The sequence below is a fragment of the Raphanus sativus genome, unplaced genomic scaffold (genome assembly GCF_000801105.2).
Source record: "Raphanus sativus cultivar WK10039 unplaced genomic scaffold, ASM80110v3 Scaffold1749, whole genome shotgun sequence".
Classification (NCBI taxonomy): Eukaryota; Viridiplantae; Streptophyta; class Magnoliopsida; order Brassicales; family Brassicaceae; genus Raphanus; species Raphanus sativus.
In genome coordinates, this window is record NW_026617058.1 from 1 (window position 1) to 19,592 (window position 19,592).

General features: G+C 37.5%; 5 protein-coding genes and 1 non-coding gene across 6 annotated transcripts; 3 read left to right on the forward strand and 3 right to left on the reverse strand.

Moving 5' to 3' along the window:
• The first annotated feature begins 3,058 nt into the window (after window positions 1-3,058).
• LOC108863096 (polyol transporter 5) lies at window positions 3,059-5,898 on the forward strand. The gene is made up of 3 exons (XM_018637408.2): window positions 3,059-3,271; window positions 3,520-3,866; window positions 4,716-5,898. Exons 1-3 carry the CDS (start codon window positions 3,115-3,117, stop codon window positions 5,790-5,792), a joined length of 1,581 nt encoding a protein of 526 aa, XP_018492910.1. The 5' UTR covers window positions 3,059-3,114; the 3' UTR covers window positions 5,793-5,898.
• Window positions 5,899-6,050: 152 nt separating this feature from the next.
• Window positions 6,051-7,862, reverse strand: LOC108863097 (ras-related protein RABG3f). Its single transcript, XM_018637410.2, has 6 exons — window positions 7,697-7,862; window positions 7,316-7,342; window positions 7,092-7,191; window positions 6,668-6,895; window positions 6,425-6,570; window positions 6,051-6,355 (listed from the first exon to the last, which is right to left on the reverse strand). Exons 1-6 carry the CDS (start codon window positions 7,747-7,749, stop codon window positions 6,289-6,291), a joined length of 621 nt encoding a protein of 206 aa, XP_018492912.1. The 5' UTR covers window positions 7,750-7,862; the 3' UTR covers window positions 6,051-6,288.
• Window positions 7,863-7,976: 114 nt separating this feature from the next.
• On the forward strand, window positions 7,977-8,050 carry TRNAT-AGU (transfer RNA threonine (anticodon AGU)). The gene has a single exon. It is a non-coding gene; the product is annotated as a tRNA-Thr (tRNA).
• A 302-nt stretch (window positions 8,051-8,352) lies between these two features.
• Window positions 8,353-11,610, forward strand: LOC108860064 (putative proline-rich receptor-like protein kinase PERK6). The gene is made up of 7 exons (XM_018633969.2): window positions 8,353-9,161; window positions 9,649-10,281; window positions 10,373-10,443; window positions 10,527-10,603; window positions 10,692-10,836; window positions 10,938-11,099; window positions 11,192-11,610. The coding sequence occupies exons 1-7, from the start codon at window positions 8,462-8,464 to the stop codon at window positions 11,465-11,467; spliced, it is 2,064 nt and encodes a 687-aa protein (XP_018489471.1). The 5' UTR covers window positions 8,353-8,461; the 3' UTR covers window positions 11,468-11,610.
• A 125-nt stretch (window positions 11,611-11,735) lies between these two features.
• Window positions 11,736-14,065, reverse strand: LOC108862894 (actin-2). The gene is made up of 5 exons (XM_018637158.2): window positions 13,903-14,065; window positions 13,405-13,475; window positions 12,919-13,312; window positions 12,230-12,843; window positions 11,736-12,136 (listed from the first exon to the last, which is right to left on the reverse strand). The coding sequence occupies exons 2-5, from the start codon at window positions 13,462-13,464 to the stop codon at window positions 12,071-12,073; spliced, it is 1,134 nt and encodes a 377-aa protein (XP_018492660.1). The 5' UTR covers window positions 13,465-13,475; window positions 13,903-14,065; the 3' UTR covers window positions 11,736-12,070.
• Window positions 14,066-18,765: 4,700 nt separating this feature from the next.
• LOC130504709 (RING-H2 finger protein ATL77-like) lies at window positions 18,766-19,589 on the reverse strand (the record flags this gene model as incomplete). The annotated part of the gene is made up of 1 exon (XM_056999336.1): window positions 18,766-19,589. A coding segment is annotated over one exon (627 nt), but the record flags the coding sequence as incomplete, so codon positions are not given.
• Between the last annotated feature and the right edge of the window lie 3 nt (window positions 19,590-19,592).

The following is a 19,592-nucleotide window of genomic DNA, read 5'->3' on the forward strand; positions in this document are numbered from 1 at the left end:
ATAATTGAAAAAATATTATCTCCACCTCTTCGCCTTTTAAGATGCTTTTGGAAATGTGTACTTTTGTTAACGAGCACAAATATAGTTACTTGACAGTTCAAATACTCCCTCTGTTTTTTAAAGATCTATGTTTTAGGAATTTTTTTTTGTTTTCAAAAAGATGTATTTTTCATAATTTCAATGTAATTTTTGTCAACTAATTATGAATTAATTATGAATCTCAAAAACATTAATTGCATTTCTTTAAATTTTATTGGTTTAGAAATATAGGAAATATAAAATACAACAAACTATGCACTAATAAGTAAATTTTAATATGTTTTATTAAAAAGTGTGAAAATCTCAAACAATGTATTATTTAAAAACAGAGGGGAGTAATAAACATTTCTGATTTCACGTAAATTCACCTTGGAAATGAGAAAGTGGAAGTCAAATCATAATCGGATGAGAGTCCAAATGGCCGAGCTGCGTAAAGTTATGGTCACGTGTGATGGTGCCATTACTGCTAAAACTTGGCCCATTTCACCATTTGCGGCTTCCAATTATTGTCCCCTTTTCTAACTTTGATGTGTTGAGGTAATATTGACAAAACACACATAAACTAAAATAAGGTACTGCATAATATTGAAAGCGTACATTGTTTTTTTTTCATTAGATAAAAGATGTATGTTCATATATTGCTATATAAAGATGTTTCCCACCAGATACATATTTCTTTATTTAAAGACAGCTGTACATACTATAAGCATCGCAATGGGAAACTTCGATTACATAAGAAAAGTAGTAGTTGTTTTGACCAAAAAAAACAAAAAAGTAGTAGTTGTAAACCCTTTGCACAGAAAAAAGTAAACCCTTGGCAAAAAGAAGTAATAGTAGTAATGTGGATACGAGAAAGCTTCCGACTAAATATATTACTCCCTCTGTCCCATTTTATGTGATGTTTTAGGTTATTTAACATAGATTAAGAAAACACATATTCTTATGTAGTTTATCTTGGTAACATAAAAATACATTAAATAAAACTAGTTTAACCAATAATAAAAAGTACAGTATTTTATAATTGGTCATAAAATTTAAATCATATTAAATTCTACCTAGATTAGTGAGAACATCACTTAAAATGGGACAAAATAAAAATCCTAAAACATCATTTAAAGTGGGACGGAGGGAGTATCGAAAGTTAAAAACCAGATGTTATCCTATGTAATATAACTGGCCTCTTAAGTCTTTAGATGCATTTATTTTATTTTCCCCCATCTTCTTTAACAAAATATCTCGACAGTCAATAAAAATTAATATTACCATGAGTAATGTATGTGTGTGATATATCTTACACCTAAACTCATAAGAATTAAGAATTTGTTATTTTTGGCGGAGCTGCTGGACCATACTTTTAGTACCATGGAAAGGCTATAGTCGATTTCAATATGGCAATAAAAAATCTCAACGGCCTTAACCACAACCAAAACGCTCCTGGAAATCTAGAAACAGATTAAACGGGTGTCTCACAGTCACAGCTCAAGAAGATGACATAGATTTTTATTGTTGTAATTTGACTAAAAAGAGTCTACAAGTACAAGCAAGGTGTTTTGAAAATTTATAGTCTTCATAATAGCGATTGCTATCGTAAGCCAACGACTTCTCGACTGATGGTTTCTTGCAAGTATATCCATAAATATCATATATGAATAATAACACAAAAAATATTGCAGGAATCTTTTTTTGGTATTGTTGTTAGAGTGATTAATTTAGCACTGATCATCTTGAAGAATCCAGACATGTGGTTTTGGACTGTTGTGTGTGTTGACCCTGCTTCTCTAATGAACATTATTATTTTTTTCTTTAAGGAACATTAGTTTATATATAGTAATTAATATTCGATAATGAACATAATTTTAACAATCAATAATAATAATAAACACATAAATTTTATCAAAATACTAAAAATAATTCGTTAGATTAATTCTATTAATTTCAGTTGTGAAAAGTCATTAATTAATCAACTTACTTTAGTTGGAATCCCAAATTACGCATAAATATTTTGTTAGGTTGATTGTTTTCTGGGTTCATACGTGAAAATCATGCACACGTACGTGAATAGTCATAGAAAGCTACAAAAGGATATTCGAACAAAGAGAACAAAACTAAGGTCAAGTTCTTCTAACACCTTCAATCATTGATTTGAAAATTGTAATTTAGCAAAAGATATGCGTTACACTTTTATCTTTGTTTTAGATAAAAAGTTATTTACATGAGTATATGTGTTTCCTTTCGCCCTCATAAATTAAAGTGGAAGTACTCTCATAAGGGCTCATTGTTGGATAAGCTCTGTCTCAACCTCAAAGCAAGGTACGCCGTACGCAGAATAACACAACGATTTTATATTAAGGAAAAAATAGGAAACTAATACAGATTTCTTGGCTGGAGATTGACTATGTCCAGTGCCACCGATCCGAATCTGTAAACTGTGTAAACTGCGGCTATTGGTGTATTTTATCTTACCTTATATCGTATTAATATATTAGCTGTCCGCTGGGCGCTGGTTGTTTTTCGTTTATTTATTTAGTCCAGTAGGTCACAGAAGATTTTTTTTTTTTGTCAAGCTGCAGGAAATTTTTTTAAAAATGAAATAAACAACACTATTTGAGCCGTGTTTTACGTGTTCAGTTGTCCAATCCTCAAGATCAACAAGCTCACATGGACAACAAGTAGCCATTTACGAGATTACCTTTAAGCCCTCCCAGATTTTTCAATGTGGTCGTCCTTGTTGGTAGTGTAAATCCAAGAAAGTGCAATATAAAATTGTACAGACTAATTACATATTAAAACGAAACTAATGCATCATTAGTTGCCGTTCCCCTACGGATATTTATGTTTTGTCTCTAACGAAACATGCCAATGTGATGCATGTAACTTTGAACAGGCAGTGTTCCCATTGTATCGGACAAGTTTGCCCTTTCCATGAGACTCGTCTGACTACAAACGTCTATTTAAGTCATATCTCATTAGTCATTACCACAAGTTGTGGTATACTCAGTCCTCACAGCTCTCTCTCTCTCTCTCTCTCTCTCTCTCTCTCTCTCTCTCTCTCTCTCTCACCCCCATACTCTCTAAATGACAGGTTTAACGCCGGAAAACCAAGCGGTCCCTGCGCCAGCACCGGCAAGAAAACATGTTCCGGAGTTAGGTCCGCAGGCTAAACCAAAGAGGAACAAGTATGCATTCGCGTGTGCAATCTTAGCTTCCATGACTTCTATCCTCCTTGGTTATGGTTAGTTTTCTCGTTAGCCTCTTTTCCTGGTCAACGCAAAATAAAATAAAAATCCTTCACTAATTATACAAGCAACACATACTTTACGGTCGGACAAACACATTTTTAACTAAAGAAATGATGTCGATGTTGTTAGCAACACAATAATTTATGTGTTACAATACACTATGTTTGTTTAGATGTGTTACTATGTCGTACCAATCTCGTTTTTGCAGCTGATAATCAAATTTGTTCCCGGTAATTTATAGATATAGGAGTGATGAGTGGAGCAATGATTTATATCAAGAGAGACTTGAAGATTAATGATCTTCAAATCGGTATCCTCGCCGGAAGCCTCAACATTTATTCACTTCTTGGATCTGGCGCCGCCGGTAGAACATCTGACTGGATTGGTCGGCGTTACACAATCGTGTTGGCCGGAGCTATATTCTTCGCCGGAGCACTACTCATGGGATTCGCACCTAACTACGCTTTTCTCATGTTCGGAAGGTTTGTCGCCGGAGTAGGAGTTGGTTATGCCCTCATGATCGCACCTGTCTATACCGCCGAAGTCTCTCCGGCATCTTCTCGCGGCTTCCTCACCTCCTTCCCTGAGGTATATTTAAAACAAATGAAGTTAATATTTTTTTTTTGATCAAAAAATGAAGTTAATATTTAAAATTAGTTTTTTTTTCCTGAAAGCCTAACGCTTAATGAAATTAATTAGATTCATTGGAGATTAATTTTCCCCTGTTTTTTCGAATAGCTAGTAGAAATGGCCTTATTCTATACTCAATATTTGCATAATTACTTAGTAAACCAGCAAAGATAAAAGACAACAGAATTCTTTATTTTTCTTATTTTATTATTTTCTAGGATTACTTTATTTTAGCAGAAAAACATTTAATAATAATAATTAGTAAACAAAAATTCAGAAAATGACGTTACCAAATATAGTTTTTAATAGTCTTAGTATATGTCTTTTACATTTAGTGATTTTGGTAAGAAAGTATAAATAAATATAAAAAATTTAATAACGATTTGGCCAAAACATAGTTATTTGGTAGGTTTGGCCGCATGTTTTAACTTCTTTAAGTATGTTCTAAAATTTACGTTATATTAACAGAAAAATCATTTGACTAATAATTACTAGTAAACAAAAATTCAGAGCATAACGTTAAATGCATTTTTCATATTGTCATTGAAAAAAGAAATGTATTTTTAACACGTCTTTTGTAAAAAAAATATAATAAACATCATTATCAACAAATCGTTGACTTTGCTTCATCATCTTTATAACGTTTGGCCAAAATATAGACAGTTTGGTGGTAGGTGCATGTTTTCAAAAGAGATTATGATAAAATTACCAAAAAATACTTAAACAATTAACTTTATAAGAAAATTAATTAAAAGAGTCAAGGCAATAGTATCTGACGTGGCAGAGCGTTTTTGCTGACGTGTACAGGTGTTCATCAACGCTGGAATAATGCTCGGCTACGTATCAAACCTCGCCTTCTCCAAGTTCCCTCTGAAGCTCGGCTGGAGATTCATGCTCGGCATCGGAGCCGTACCCTCTGTCATCCTCGCCCTCGGCGTCCTCGCCATGCCCGAGTCTCCACGTTGGCTCGTCATGCAAGGCCGCCTCGGCGAGGCCAAACGAGTCCTCGACAGAACCTCCGACTCACCCGCCGAGGCCTCCCTTCGCCTCGAAGACATCAAAGAAGCCGCCGGAATACCCGCCGACTGCCACGACGACGTCGTCCAGGTGTCGAGGAGGAACAGCCACGGGGAAGGAGTGTGGAAAGAGCTCCTCCTCCGCCCCACTCCGGCCGTCCGCCGCGTCATGATCGCCGCCATAGGGATCCACTTCTTCCAGCAGGCCTCCGGCATCGACGCGGTGGTTCTCTTCTCGCCGAGGATCTTCAAAACCGCGGGGCTCGAGACGGATCACGAGCAGCTCCTCGCGACGGTCGCGGTGGGGATCGTCAAGACGTCGTTCATACTCGTCGCCACTTTCTTGCTCGACCGTGTCGGAAGAAGACCGCTGCTTCTGACCAGTGTCGGAGGGATGGTGCTGTCTCTCGCGGTGTTGGGGACCTCTCTGACGGTTATAGACCAGTCGGATAAGAAAGTGATGTGGGCCGTGGTGCTGAGCATAGCGACGGTGATGACTTACGTGGCGACGTTTTCGATAGGAGCTGGGCCGATCACGTGGGTTTACAGCTCGGAGATATTCCCGTTGAGGCTGAGGTCGCAGGGCTCGAGTATGGGAGTGGTGGTGAACAGAGTGACGAGCGGTGTGATATCGATGACGTTTTTGCCCATGTCGAAAGGGATGACGACGGGAGGAGCGTTTTACTTGTTCGGTGGGATTGCGACGGTGGCTTGGGTGTTCTTTTACACTTTCTTGCCGGAGACGCAAGGGAGGATGCTTGAGGATATGGATGAGCTTTTTAGTGGATTTAGGTGGAGAGACTCCAAGAATAAGAACAAGAACTCTGGTTCGAATCAGGAGGTTGAGATTGGATTAAACAAACAGTGAGCCTTTTTTTATTAAAGAGTTTTGAAGGGAATATGGCATACAAAAGATGTATAAATTTGATCAGATATGTAATATGAAAGAAATAATATGTTTTCTAAACCACCAATAGTTACTCTTTTTCATACTAATATTAATTGCATTATAAACTGATTTTTAGATAAAAACATGAATATAGAAAATATATGTAACTCAGCTAACTATGAAAAAAGTTGTAAACTATAAATTCATAATTAGTATACTATATCAAATAAATATAAAAATTGGAAAAGCTTATATTTAAAAAAAAAACTTTCAAAACAACTTGTTATGTTATGAAAAAGAAGGAACACTGAACAAATCAAATGGTTTTGAAGGAAGGATTCTTTTTTTCACACAAAAGAAATTTTTTTACAGCATGTAATAAACTTGAAGAGATAGCTGGTGAAGAGAGGGGAGAGACCAAAACACATTGTTGAACTCAAAAGCATTCTTCTCGGAGAGATAGATACAAACCCTTTTAGCATTCACACCCTGAAGATCTCGGTTGATTGCTTGTCCCCACGTCGATTGTGTCTGGCAAGTATCTAAAAAAAAAGAGAAACGTTGAGACCAACCAAACTCGTGACTCTAAAACATGTATAGAGAAAACTTACAGCTCTTCCTCTTCGCCGCTCTTGAGCGCGTTGCTGGCAATGCACTGGAAAGCTTCCTCAACATTGGTGCCTTCCTTAGCAGAGGTCTCAAAGTAGGGAATGTTTCCCTTTGAAGCACACCAAGCTTTAGCCTTTTTCTCTGAAACCTGCGTGTGATGATCAATGAGATGTGTGGGGACGTTAATAGTTACATCTCTCAACGGAAAAATTAAGTTAGGTACATCGTTAATTCATTACACATACCACTCTGCTGTTTCCACCATCCACGTCGACCTTGTTTCCGATAAGAACAAAAGGAAAATTCTCTGGATCAGATGGACTAGCCTGGATGAGAAACTCTTCACGCCAGTTGTTGAGGTTTTCAAATGATTTCATGGAGTTGACATCATATACAAGTACACAGCAATCAGCACCCCGGTAGAAAGCTACACCAAGGCTCTGGAACCTTTCCTGTCCAGCTGTATCCCATATCTATTATAATAACTCACCCATTGACAGAAAAAACAAATGAGAGCTTTGTTTCAAGCAAATAATTGTCTGACACTACCATAAAACTAACCAATAATTAGCGTTTTCTAAAGCTTAAAAGTAACATTGGTGTTAAGCACACGCAGGCTTACTTAAACAGCAAAAGAAGTAATTAACTGATAGAGCCACTGGTACAAACCTGTAAAGTGAAAAGACGATCTTCAAAGTGGACTTCCTTAGTCAAGAAGTCAGCTCCAATGGTGGCCTTGTACTGGTTGCTGAACTTTTTGTTAACATATCTAAAAAAAGTTAAACCCAAAAAACAAAAAGACGCAAAAAGAACTAATCTAACTCTACAAAATATATTAATACTTGTTAGTTAGTTGTTTACTCAAAAAAAAAAAAAGAAAAAAAGAAGGATACTGATTCATCAAAGAGGTTTTCCCCACCCTGCAAAATAACACAAGTGAGAGAAGGAGTCCTAGTTAGTTTTTCACTAAATAACAGGACAATATATATAGTATAAAACCGTGGTGAATAAGTAAAGTCAAAGTAATACAGAGTCTAAGTCAAGTTTTTCAACTAGCATCCTTTGTGATACATGATCAACAACCACACATATGTAAAGTAAAACCTCAATAAAAGAAATCACACAACCTCCAGATCAAAGAACGAGTAATCAAACAAAGACACGAAAATATTCAGAATCTCAAAACCTAGACAACAATTACTCTCTATCAGAAAACACACCAGTATAATAGAACAAACCCAAAAACATTTAAAAAAAAAAAAACAAAAGCTAACCCGCTATCGCCGAGGATGATGACTTTGAGGAGGGTACGTCTACGGGAAGGCATCGAAATCGGAAAGAGATTAAATGCTGAACGGATCTAAAAGTGGAGATTTTACCAACTCTCTGTGCCCCCTGAAGAAGAAGAGTCTAAGCTGTTCTGTTCCTGATCTGTATGTAATTTAATTCCTCAGGCGATTATTATTTTTATTTTATTTATAAAAACAGAATATCCTAGTTCTGTTCCTCGTATTTCGTAGTTCTTATATATCATATGATTCTACTCATTAAAAAGCTCTCGTAGCTCAGTTGGTTAGAGCACCCGTTTAGTAAGCGGGAGGTCTTGAGTTCGACTCTCAACGAGAGCAACAATCTCTAAAATTTAAGTTTTTTTTTTACTTCTTTTGTAAAAAGTTCCTTGTGGTTAACAGCAATTATTACTATTTTTTCACGTGTGACTTATCTCTGTGTTCCTTCTTTCGTAAACCAATATTTAATAATCACATCAAGTTTCTTAACTGTAATTTTTCTGTTTTTTTTTCCTTCAAATTTAGTTGAAGGTTGCATAATTTGCAAGGCTGTATTAATAACCAAATATAGACCCTACAAAAGAAGAAATCAGCAATTCAGAACCAAAAGAAAAATGACAGTACTCTTAAAAATAGAACTTGGAATACACAAAGAGGTTTCGAACCTCTTTCTTTCTCTTAAGAGGAGAGAGAGCTTCCAAGAATAAATAAAAGAAGAAGAAGAAGAGGAAGAAACACCCAAAGGAGATAATGGCGGAGGGGCAGTCCCCTGAGAATTCACCGCCGTCTCCTACACCTCCATCTCCTTCCTCCCCCGACAACACTCAGCAGCAATCTCCTCCGTCTCCTAACTCTTCCTCCTCCTCTCCTTCTTCTTCACCACCAGCTCCTCCTCCCCCAGAGAATTCCTCTCCTCCACCTCCTTCTTCTGACTCGCAACCTCCACCGTCTCCACAACAAGGAAACAATAACAGCAGCAACAACAACAATGGTGGGAACAATGACAATAACAACAACAACAACAACAATGGTGGGAACAATGACAACAACAACAACAACAATGGTGGAAACAATGACAACAACAACGGTAATAACAACAATAATGGCAACAATGGTAATAACAGCAATAATGGCAACAATGACGGCAACAATGGGAATAATAACAACGGAAACAACGGGGGAGGAAGCAACAATCATTCGCCTGCTCCTCCTTCAAGAAACTCCGACCGTCACTCTCCTTCCCCACCGAGATCCCTGGCTCCACCTAGATCAAACGGTGGTGGCTCGAACTCTGATGATACACCCAACACGGGTGCTATCGTAGGAATTGCGGCTGCTGCTGGATTGTTGCTTCTTGTTATGATCTTGTTCTGCCTTTGTTGCTGTCGCAAGAAGAAAAAGAAGAATCAAATGCCGTACTACTCAAGCAATGGGTACGCCACAGGCAAAGGTAAAAAAACATAAACGGTTAAGCCCTAACACAGATTCTGTTTTAGAAACATTTCTTGTATCTCAAGATACCTCAATTAGTAATCTGACTCAATGAAATCTTCTTACCTTCAAACCATATTTCAAAGTTTAGGAGTTTTATAATCGATTGACCAATCAGAGGTTTTGATCTATGATTATTTTATATATTTGTGGAAAACACCATTAGATGTTTCTTGTTATCCAAGAAACAAGGTTAATGGCAAAGCTAAAACATAAATGATCAAACACCAAGTCACCAACCTAAACTTAAACCATTCTATGTTTTAGAACCATTTCTTGTGTTCCAAGAGACCTGAATTAATAACCTAACTCAATGAAATCTTCTTGCCTGCAAACCACATTTCAAAAGTTTTGGATGTTTCTGAATATTTTTTACCTATTGTGAAAACTCCAGTACTTGTCACCCAAGAAACAAGGTTTAAACAATGTCTCTGCTTTGTTGATAGGTGATCAGTACCAACAACAGCAACAACATTACAATAACCAAAGCGATCACGTAATGAACTTGTCTCATCAACACCCTGGATCAAACAGTAACAATAACTGGATGAATTCACCGCCACCGCCACCACCACAGCCAGTTTCAGGCGGTGTAAACAACGGAAACAGCAGCGAGATTTACTCAGGTCCATACGGTCCGGCTCTACCACCGCCTCACCCTTCAGTGGCTCTAGGTTTCAACCAGAGCACATTCACCTACGAGGAGCTAGCTGCAGCAACTCAAGGATTCTCTAAAGAAAGACTGTTAGGTCAAGGCGGGTTCGGGTATGTCCACAAGGGAATACTTCCCAACGGGAAAGAGATCGCTGTCAAGAGTCTTAAAGCAGGAAGCGGACAAGGAGAACGAGAGTTTCAGGCTGAGGTCGATATCATTAGTCGAGTTCACCATCGGTTTCTTGTGTCTCTTGTTGGTTATTGTATTGCAGAAGGACAGAAGATGTTGTTGGTTTATGAGTTCTTACCTAATGACACACTTGAGTTTCATCTCCATGGTAAAAGTGGTAACGTTCTTGATTGGCCTACAAGGCTCAGGATTGCTTTGGGATCAGCTAAAGGACTTGCTTACTTGCATGAAGATTGTGAGTCAAAAACAAACAAAAAAAATTCTGAAATATTTGATCCTTTTTGAGGTTTTAACTAGAGACGTGATCAAACTTGTTTAATAATCAGGTCATCCAAAAATCATTCATAGAGACATCAAAGCTTCAAACATTCTCCTTGATGAATCCTTTGAAGCCAAGGTACCTTTTGCTTATTATTTTGAATCACAATATGCTTTGTTATGTCTTTCTTTCTCGATAACTGGACTAGCTTAAATCTTCAGGTTGCAGACTTCGGGTTAGCGAAGCTATCTCAGGACAATGCTACACATGTGTCCACTCGTATCATGGGAACTTTCGGGTAATAATAAAAGAACGTGATACTATAGGTTCTTGATTCCTAATCTCAACCCAAGAATCTGTTTCTATAACCAAGAATCAAATGACAGGTACTTGGCTCCAGAGTATGCGTCGAGCGGGAAACTAACTGACAGATCAGATGTTTTCTCCTTTGGAGTGATGCTTCTTGAGCTCATAACCGGACGCAGACCTGTTGATCTCACTGGTGAAATGGAAGACAGCTTGGTCGATTGGGTCAGTACCATATATATATATATATTCATCAAAAAAAAAAAAACTTTGTGGCCTAATAAGTAAATGATCTATAAAAAAACTCTGTTACTTTTCTTACACAGGCAAGACCCTTATGCTTAAACGCAGCTGAAGATGGAGACTACAGTGAACTAGTTGATCCACGGCTCGAGGGCCAATACGAGCCTTATGAGATGGCACGAATGGTGGCTTGTGCTGCTGCAGCCATTAGACACTCAGCTAGACGCAGGCCTAAGATGAGCCAAGTAAGTCTTAATAAAAACATGAATTATATATCTATATATAATATATATTGAGGGTTAAAAATTTTGGGATCCAATGCGAATGTTTTTACTAGATTGTTCGGGCTCTGGAGGGAGATGCATCGCTGGATGATCTAAACGAAGTGAAACCTGGACAGAGCTCACACCTCGGGAGGGGATCGAGCTCGGACTATGACTCGAGCACTTACAGTGCGGATATGAGGAAGTTCAGGAAAGTGGCGTTGGATAGCCATGAGTATGGTGCAAGCAGTGCTTATGGGAACACGAGCGAGTACGGGCTTAACCCGTCTTCTTCCAGCAGCGAGGAAGGAGGATCTAACAACAAAACAATTCCTAGTCGAGGGCTTTGATTTAACTGTTATTTTCAAACAAATCAACTTCGCTGTGTTCTTGTGTTCTGTTTCCTGTGACATTGTTTTAAAACCTCTCGTCTTATGTCAAGATTCTGACCGTTGCTACATTTGTTTTTGTGCCTGTATGTTTTTGTTTTGTGGAGAAATATTAAAACTTTTGATTGTGAATGTTAATTCTAAATGTATCTGCTCTTCTTTTTCAGATTCCACCAGTGAGACATTAGATGTGAACAACCCAGATTAAAACACATCTTAAAGTGTCATATCTCATACAATACTTTATATTAACAAATGCAAAGAGTATTATCAAGCTCCTTTCTTCCCAGTTTTTTTGAAAGAAATACAGAAAAATAGAGGCACTCGAGCTACAAAACAATGTGGACTAAAACGCAAATCCAAAGCTGTTTCTTGAAACGCAGACGTAAAGTAAAACCCAGAGAGTTTTGTCACACACAAGTGCATAGAAACGATAACGAAAAGAAAGCAAATGAAACAAACAAATGGAGAAGCAAATAGAAACAAACAAACAAAAAAAACTTTGATCCCATTCATAATACCCAGCTTGTGTAGCCTTCTCACTGAGAGAGAGAGAGAGAGAGCTTAGAAGCATTTTCTGTGAACAATCCCTGGACCTGCCTCATCATACTCAGCCTTGGAGATCCACATCTATTCAAGAACACAACACATATAAAATAATCAGCACCTTCAGTTAAAAATTTGCAGACGGATAGATTTGAATAATCTTGTCAATGTTTTTACCTGCTGGAATGTGCTGAGGGAAGCAAGAATGGAACCACCGATCCAGACACTGTACTTCCTCTCAGGAGGTGCAACGACCTTAATCTTCATGCTGCTTGGTGCAAGTGCTGTGATCTCTTTGCTCATACGGTCTGCAATACCAGAGAACATAGTGGTTCCACCACTGAGCACAATGTTACCGTACAAGTCCTTCCTGATATCCACGTCACACTTCATGATCGAGTTGTAGGTCGTCTCGTGGATTCCAGCAGCTTCCATTCCCACGAACGAAGGCTGGAACAGAACCTCCGGGCACCTGAATCTCTCGGCACCGATGGTGATCACTTGTCCGTCGGGTAACTCGTAGTTCTTCTCGATGGAGGAGCTGGATTTGGAAGTCTCCATCTCCTGCTCGTAGTCCACAGCGACAAAGGAAAGCTTCTCCTTGATGTCTCTCACAATTTCCCGCTCTGCTGTTGTGGTGAACATGTAACCTCTCTCGGTAAGAATCTTCATGAGGTAATCAGTAAGGTCACGACCAGCAAGGTCAAGACGGAGGATGGCATGTGGAAGAGAGAAACCCTCGTAGATCGGCACAGTGTGAGACACACCATCACCAGAATCCAGCACAATACCTGTTCAAACGAGAGAGAGAGAGAGAATCAGCGCTCAGTTTCAATTCAACAATGATTATACAAAGAGAGGCTTACCGGTAGTACGACCACTGGCGTACAGGGAGAGAACAGCTTGGATAGCGACATACATAGCCGGAGAGTTGAATGTTTCGAACATGATCTGAGTCATCTTCTCTCTGTTGGCCTTTGGGTTAAGAGGAGCCTCGGTAAGAAGAACGGGGTGCTCTTCAGGAGCAATACGGAGCTCGTTGTAGAAAGTGTGATGCCAGATCTTCTCCATGTCATCCCAGTTGCTCACAACACCATGCTCGATCGGGTACTTCAAGGTGAGAATACCTCTCTTGGACTGGGCTTCGTCACCAACGTAAGCATCCTTCTGGTTCATCCCAACCATGACACCGTGATGCCTTGGCCTACCAACAACACTAGGGAAAACAGCCCTGGGTGCATCATCACCAGCAAATCCAGCCTGTAACACAGCAAAATTATAAACCCATCAAAAAGAGAACATTCCATAACAGATCTGAAAAAAGAGAGTAAAGAGAGAATAGTACTACTAACCTTGACCATACCGGTACCATTGTCACAGACGATGGGTTGAATATCATCAGCTTCAGCCATTTTTTAATAAGCTGCAAAGAAGATAAAAGATTGAAACTGTGAAATGAACCACTATCAAAATCAGAATCTCTCAGAATAAATTAACTTTGTTTTTTTCTTCTATGGGGATTCGAACCTATTACCTCTTAGACACCTACTAATAAGTAATAAGTAATCAAAGAGTTTTAGGTACTAAGTCAACATCTCCTTGGTGAGTGTTCAACCTTTCATCTAACCTTTAACAGTTCAGATCTGAATATGGATCTATCACTCACTATCTATTGAGATCGAGATCAACTATCAAAGACTAATCGAGCTAAAAGACGATGATGATCGGTCAACTGATATTTGATTCTACCAAGATCATTGGTACTTCATAGATCCGAATTCAAATCAATTCCAGATCTCTACGGGATTCATAAAACAAGGACCAGATCCAACATAGAAAGTTTTCTTTACCTTGAACGAGAAAGAAATTAGAAACCGATACGATTCTGATCTCTCTCTCTCTCTCTTGTCGCCGGAGATAGTCAACGGCCGATGAAACTGTGAGGACGACGAGAGGATTCAAAGGGGAGAAGAAATGTGTTGGAATTTATATAGGCGGCTTATCTTTCTTTTCCGCCTTTCAAACAAAAATAAAATAAATAAATAAATAAATATTTTACCAAAAAAAAGACAAAAAATAATAAATAATAATCGACATAAACGAATCATTTCGACCACAGGAAAAGATAACGTGACCTGGCTGTCAGACAGCCTTTACTGTTTAATACCCCTTTTTATTATTAATTAAACATCTCAGCCGTTGGATTAGTTAACACTGATTTGTTTTTGCTGAGATGGCTTGTCTGTGATCGGCTCACCGTATAATGACAGCTCCATTTTTTTAATCTTAGTTAGTGAGAACTTAACCGAGTCAAGACAGGCAACGATGGTCGTGGTTGGCTTGTTCAATTTAGATTTTCACATATTTCAACGTTTATTAATTCATTTTCTATTAGGATTAGAATCGTGTTGAATCATTTTAAAGTAGGAATAAGTAAAAGATCAGACCGTGAAAGAATGTGATTTTCATGATGTGTTATGTCGATTATTATTAGTATCCCATCGTATTCGTGATTAATGTATTTGAATACTGGCTACTTAGTCGTCAAAGTAGTTGTGATATTGCTATTTTGTATAACTTGATGTTTGGTATATAACTTATAGTATAATATAAGTATATGTTGAGTTTTAAAAGAAAAGGTATATGTTAAGTTGAGACCATTACATTGAGTCTTGCCATTTTCTTGTGCCATGTACTTCTAACTCAAACTCTCTTACATGATATAGATAACGTGCATGGGATCTCAGTCGTTCCTAGCTTTCATATCCTGAAATAGATTTAAGCACATGCACTTCAAAATACTTTTAGGTTATAGATTTGATTTAGTAAAAGTGGTGAACGTGACCACCTAGTTAGGCTATAAAAGGAGAAACCGAGTACATGTATTGTACCCCATCTAGTTAGGTTACAGAGAGAGTATTTTAATGTATGATAGTTATAAATATCAAATCATCGTGGGCATGGCAAGTTAAAACATTAGCAACGATGCTACAAACTTGATCATGTTCAACCCCAAAAAATAAGAACTATGATTCATACTCTTATTTTTTGTTAAGGAGATGAAAATTAAAAGTCAACTTTTTGTGAGAGATCAACTTGAATCACACGTGCCGAGTGCAATCGAATTGGGATCTGGGAAAAAGAATGTGGGAAGGTTAAGCTGGCACCTCAGAAAACGTTGTGCCCATCATTACGAAACTACTTCTGATTTTCATCGCTACTAATATGATTACATTTGATTCTCACTATTTATTATATGAGTTATATGAGGCAGGCCATGTTCAAGTTTTATATTATAAAGTTCCATATATATGGCAGGCCACGTTCATGTCTTTTTGTTGAAGAAAAGTCAATTAAGGTTAGTTTTCCTGAATTTAGAATATAATTAATTGATCCTAGAGATCTAGCTTTTCTCCCTCTCAACTTTACTAGTAGTGGCACACCACAATCCACCCATAAAGCTTTTTTGCTTTTTTGAAATATGGATTTGTTACCTCTAAATTCATATGATTTAAGCCCTACATGTGATTAAAATCAGATGGATCATAGCGAGTAACTTTATCAAAAATAGTGTATATTTTTGGTATAAAGTTTTTTTCAGCCATGAAATTTCAGTTTTACCTATCAATATATTTTTCCGTTGATATTATACTTTATACTCATATTGTTAGACAATAGCATGAATTTATAAGTGTGCTAAAATAAAGTTTTTGAAAGAAAAGGATACGAGCATGAAGCATACATCCGTCCAATCATTGTTTTATTAACAAAACATACACATTAAAATATATAAATAAATAAATGAACAAGATATTAAGGTGTAGACAAACAAGAGATGATGCCACAATTACATAGATAACTGTTTTTTTCCTCTGTTTTGAGGTCTGATGTACTTTTACAAAATAAATGACATCGTCCAATTATTAAAGTTGGTGAATTATTATTTGAAGAAAGAAATTAGTACTGAATTATTTCAGGGATCAAAGATTGACAATAATAGGATCAAGAACCTAACCATTATTTGTTTTTGGTGAGACGAACCACTTGAATATCATGTACACATTACACCGGCAGGTTACGGTGTTTATGAACTTATGATTATGTGGAATCAATTCAGAAATTATGAAATTCGTAAAAAAAAATTAGCAAAAAAAAACACATCCTTAAAACCAAATTATTATTATTTTTGTCACTTAAAACCAAATTATTAATTATTTTTTGGTTTTTTGGGCTTTTATTAATAGACTCAGAACGACCTGGCAACAACTGGTCCAGTCGCACAAGAATCCAAGACTACTGAAAATCTGTTGGGCCCAAGATATGATCTTTGAGAGTTTCAACTTGATCTTCATCAAGAAGGGAGGGATGAAGGTAGGCTTATATCTTTTTTGATTTTTTTTCAAAAAAAGAAGGTAGGCTTATATCTTTGTGATATTAATTTTAGATGTCCATGTCTCTATTTAGATGGGTTTTGAAAACCATGGGCCTTTGGACCACCTAAAGCAGTAGTTTAGTTCTTCTAGTGTTTAGCTGTCACTCGAACATTCCAAGGTTGTCTCTCTAGGACAGGGCGAATTATAAACCACAAATATATGGAAGAAGAGATTTATATTTGACAACATTAACAATGGTTATTAATTTATCGTACCATTTTACTTTTCTCTGATTAGTACAATATTAAAAAAAACCACCCATTTTGTTATCATCTGATTTAGACTCTATGGTGGTTTTCATATGCTCGGATCACATTCTATCTTAGACTTTATGGTGGTTGACTATTGGCCAAGCGTACTGCAAGCTCGTCACTAGCTTCCAATGATAACAAATGGAAGTACTACATCTTATGATAGAATGCAGTCCAAGTAAGCAAACTAGTGCGCATAAGAGGACTGATAGGACCATGACAACATTTGCATCAAAGCTCATATGGTGTGTATAGGAGTGAGATGCTTCATGAGCATCTGCAAAGGGAGGCGTTGCCGTTGTAGATGGTTAATAAGCTGTATGAAGTAGTTGACATGATAAACCTTGTTTGAAGAGTTAGTTAAGATAGATCTTCTAGGTTTTGTTCTAGGTTCTATATATATTGAAAAGGTACAGGTTTCATATATACTTTTCTCATATATAAATGGAAACTGTTTTAAACTGACTTTTTCTAAATTATGGTTGGTGGAATATGCTGGGGAAATTAACAAAGTCCTTTAGTGCTTCGTTTTATTTATATTTATTAGTCTTCATATATGGATTCTCCACTGAAAATCTTAGTGTGATTTCTTATTGAATATGAGTGGCCCATTCATACCATTTACTGACTTGTCTAGGTTCAGTCTCTAACTTGTATCTGGAAACCATGTGGCAGTAAATTTGGAAAATCAAATCCCTTAGAGTTGCTCACAGGGACACACATGTGCTTTAGCTGGAGCAGCAATGAACTTTCCCTAATCTTTGAGACAGCACTGAGATAACACACCTCTTGGGTCTTAGCTCATGTCACTGATCTCTCTCTTTTCCGTCTTAGGGCTTTTAGTATATCTTTTGTTTGATGCCAACTAAATTATGCAATGACATCCATCTATACTGATTATATTTGATTTAGATCCAAGTAATGCATTGATTAGGGGTGGATTGATGTGTATTATGAATGATGCAAGGCAGGGGAGATATATCCTTTGGCACCAGTCTCACTCTGAAAACTACATAAAGACTATACAAGCGTATCTGAAAATGATGTGTCTTCTTCTTTTGCTTATGCCACTATAGGTTCCAGCTACGAACATATAGTGGTTTGTTTTTTTATTCCTTTCCTGAGTGATTAACTCTGCCTTTATTGCTTTATGTTACTTGGGATACTAGGTTATCCTCGTGCATGCTTTGGTTGACATTCTTGATTTGATAGTCTTCCTACATCGTGATTATTAGAGTGGAGTAAAGAAAAGAGCATCAAGATGTGAAATAGATTAAAGAAAGAGCTCACAACAATGTCGACAGAATTTTTCCATTTTTTTGTGCATTTTTCTGGATTATCCGAATTGAACCTCTAATATCCATTATACTCATGCACCTTCTATACACATTGAGTGCACCACCATGCATCGGTTTCTCGTTAATCGTTCAGTTAGGTTCGTCTTTGTAATGTTTTTATCACTGTAAGCACATTGTTAAATTGGAGCTTTCAATTATGGTCTCATACCATGTGTGCCTTTGCTTGACATATTACAAGTATTCCCCAAGGTAGCTTTTAGGTTTGACTATCACCCACTCACTTGGGTGGATTTGTTTGACCTTATTATGAGCTGGGTCCATATAACTTTCCAGACACATAGAGCTGGTTTTTTTTATCATTAGAACTAATCATCCTTAATATACTTCTTACCCTCAATGCTTACAGTGGATCGGTTTTTGGGCATATAGACGATGTTACTTCGGATGGATTTGTAACTGATTAGAGCAGATCGAAGTTGCATCATTGTTGTCTTTGTTTTGCTTTCTTCATGCAATACCTTGGTGTCTCTGAACTTCACTGAAACAATCTATTGTCAGTAGTGGTTACTTAGTCTTGTCTGTGTTTTGTGATATGAAATGCAGAGGAATTCTCTGAAAAGTATTTATCAAACTTTCCTTCCAGATGACGGTTTCTATTATTAGCTTTGGATATGAGTACATGTATTTCTATTTGTAAATAGCTCATATACCACCTCCATAACACAGAAAAATCTGATGAACTTATGATGCCATGAAAAGCTTAAGATATATTCTCTTTACATTTTGAGCTTCAGGGCAAAATAAAAATAAACAAAAAGGCTCCATTGTGTTTGATTTTGGAATCCTACTGGCTAGAGACATAAACTCTGTTCCAATGTTGTTGACGAACTAAAATCTTGAAATCTAGTTGTTTATTCGCACATACTCTCTAGCTGCTTTCTCTAAAAGTGCTGACTCTTGCTTCAGGTTCTACAGGATCAATTCTCACCTCTATGCTCTCCCTTGGTGTTGCTTCAACCTCATCAGCTTCATCGCAATCTCCTAATATCTTTTGACATGTCTCAACCAGACAGTGTCTACATTTAGGACAAGTCATATGTTGTGTAAGCCACTTGTCGATACAACGAACGTGGAACCCATGGTTACACTTTGGAAGCAGCCGTATCTGTTCTCCAGCTACGAAATCAGACAAGCAAATGACACACTCTTCGCCAACCCCTGACAAGTTCATCTCAGGTGAGTAAGTCACTACCGGGAACATCTTGAGAACTTTCTTCTTGATGCCTTTGTTTGCTGCTGAGCCTCGTGGTGTGGACGGGATTGGGATGGGATCAGAGATCATGAAACTCGAGGAACGTCTAAATGCGCAACGGATTATGTAATGCAACCCTAGTGAGCAGATGATACCGCAGACAAGGATAGAGAGAAGCAGGAGAATGTTGCCGCTCAAGTTGTTCTTGTCAGGTACTTGAGCTTGTTGCTGTTGTATGTTGTGATGAAAAGGAAGCTGCTGAAGCAATTTTCTTGAGAGTAAGCTGTTGATGGAGTGTTCTTGGAA

Bases quoted from the DNA above. Each gene is read 5' to 3' on its own strand.
- LOC108863096 (XM_018637408.2), top strand. From the start codon at position 3,115: ATGACAGGTTTAACGCCGGAAAACCAAGCGGTCCCTGCGCCAGCACCG. The intron at 3,272-3,519 runs GTTAGTTTTCTC...GGTAATTTATAG, and splicing joins TTCTATCCTCCTTGGTTATG to ATATAGGAGTGATGAGTGGA. The intron at 3,867-4,715 runs GTATATTTAAAA...TGACGTGTACAG, and splicing joins TCCTCACCTCCTTCCCTGAG to GTGTTCATCAACGCTGGAAT.
- LOC108862894 (XM_018637158.2), bottom strand. From the start codon at position 13,464: ATGGCTGAAGCTGATGATATTCAACCCATCGTCTGTGACAATGGTACC. The intron at 13,313-13,404 runs GTTAGTAGTACT...GCTGTGTTACAG, and splicing joins ATGGTACCGGTATGGTCAAG to GCTGGATTTGCTGGTGATGA. The intron at 12,844-12,918 runs GTAAGCCTCTCT...TCGTTTGAACAG, and splicing joins CGCCAGTGGTCGTACTACCG to GTATTGTGCTGGATTCTGGT.
- LOC108860064 (XM_018633969.2), top strand. From the start codon at position 8,462: ATGGCGGAGGGGCAGTCCCCTGAGAATTCACCGCCGTCTCCTACACCT. The intron at 10,604-10,691 runs GTAATAATAAAA...ATCAAATGACAG, and splicing joins CGTATCATGGGAACTTTCGG to GTACTTGGCTCCAGAGTATG. The intron at 10,837-10,937 runs GTCAGTACCATA...TTTCTTACACAG, and splicing joins AAGACAGCTTGGTCGATTGG to GCAAGACCCTTATGCTTAAA.
- LOC108863097 (XM_018637410.2), bottom strand. From the start codon at position 7,749: ATGCCTTCCCGTAGACGTACCCTCCTCAAAGTCATCATCCTCGGCGAT. The intron at 7,192-7,315 runs GTATCCTTCTTT...AACTTTTTTTAG, and splicing joins AAAACCTCTTTGATGAATCA to ATATGTTAACAAAAAGTTCA. The intron at 6,356-6,424 runs GTAAGTTTTCTC...CTTTTTTTTTAG, and splicing joins AGCGGCGAAGAGGAAGAGCT to ATACTTGCCAGACACAATCG.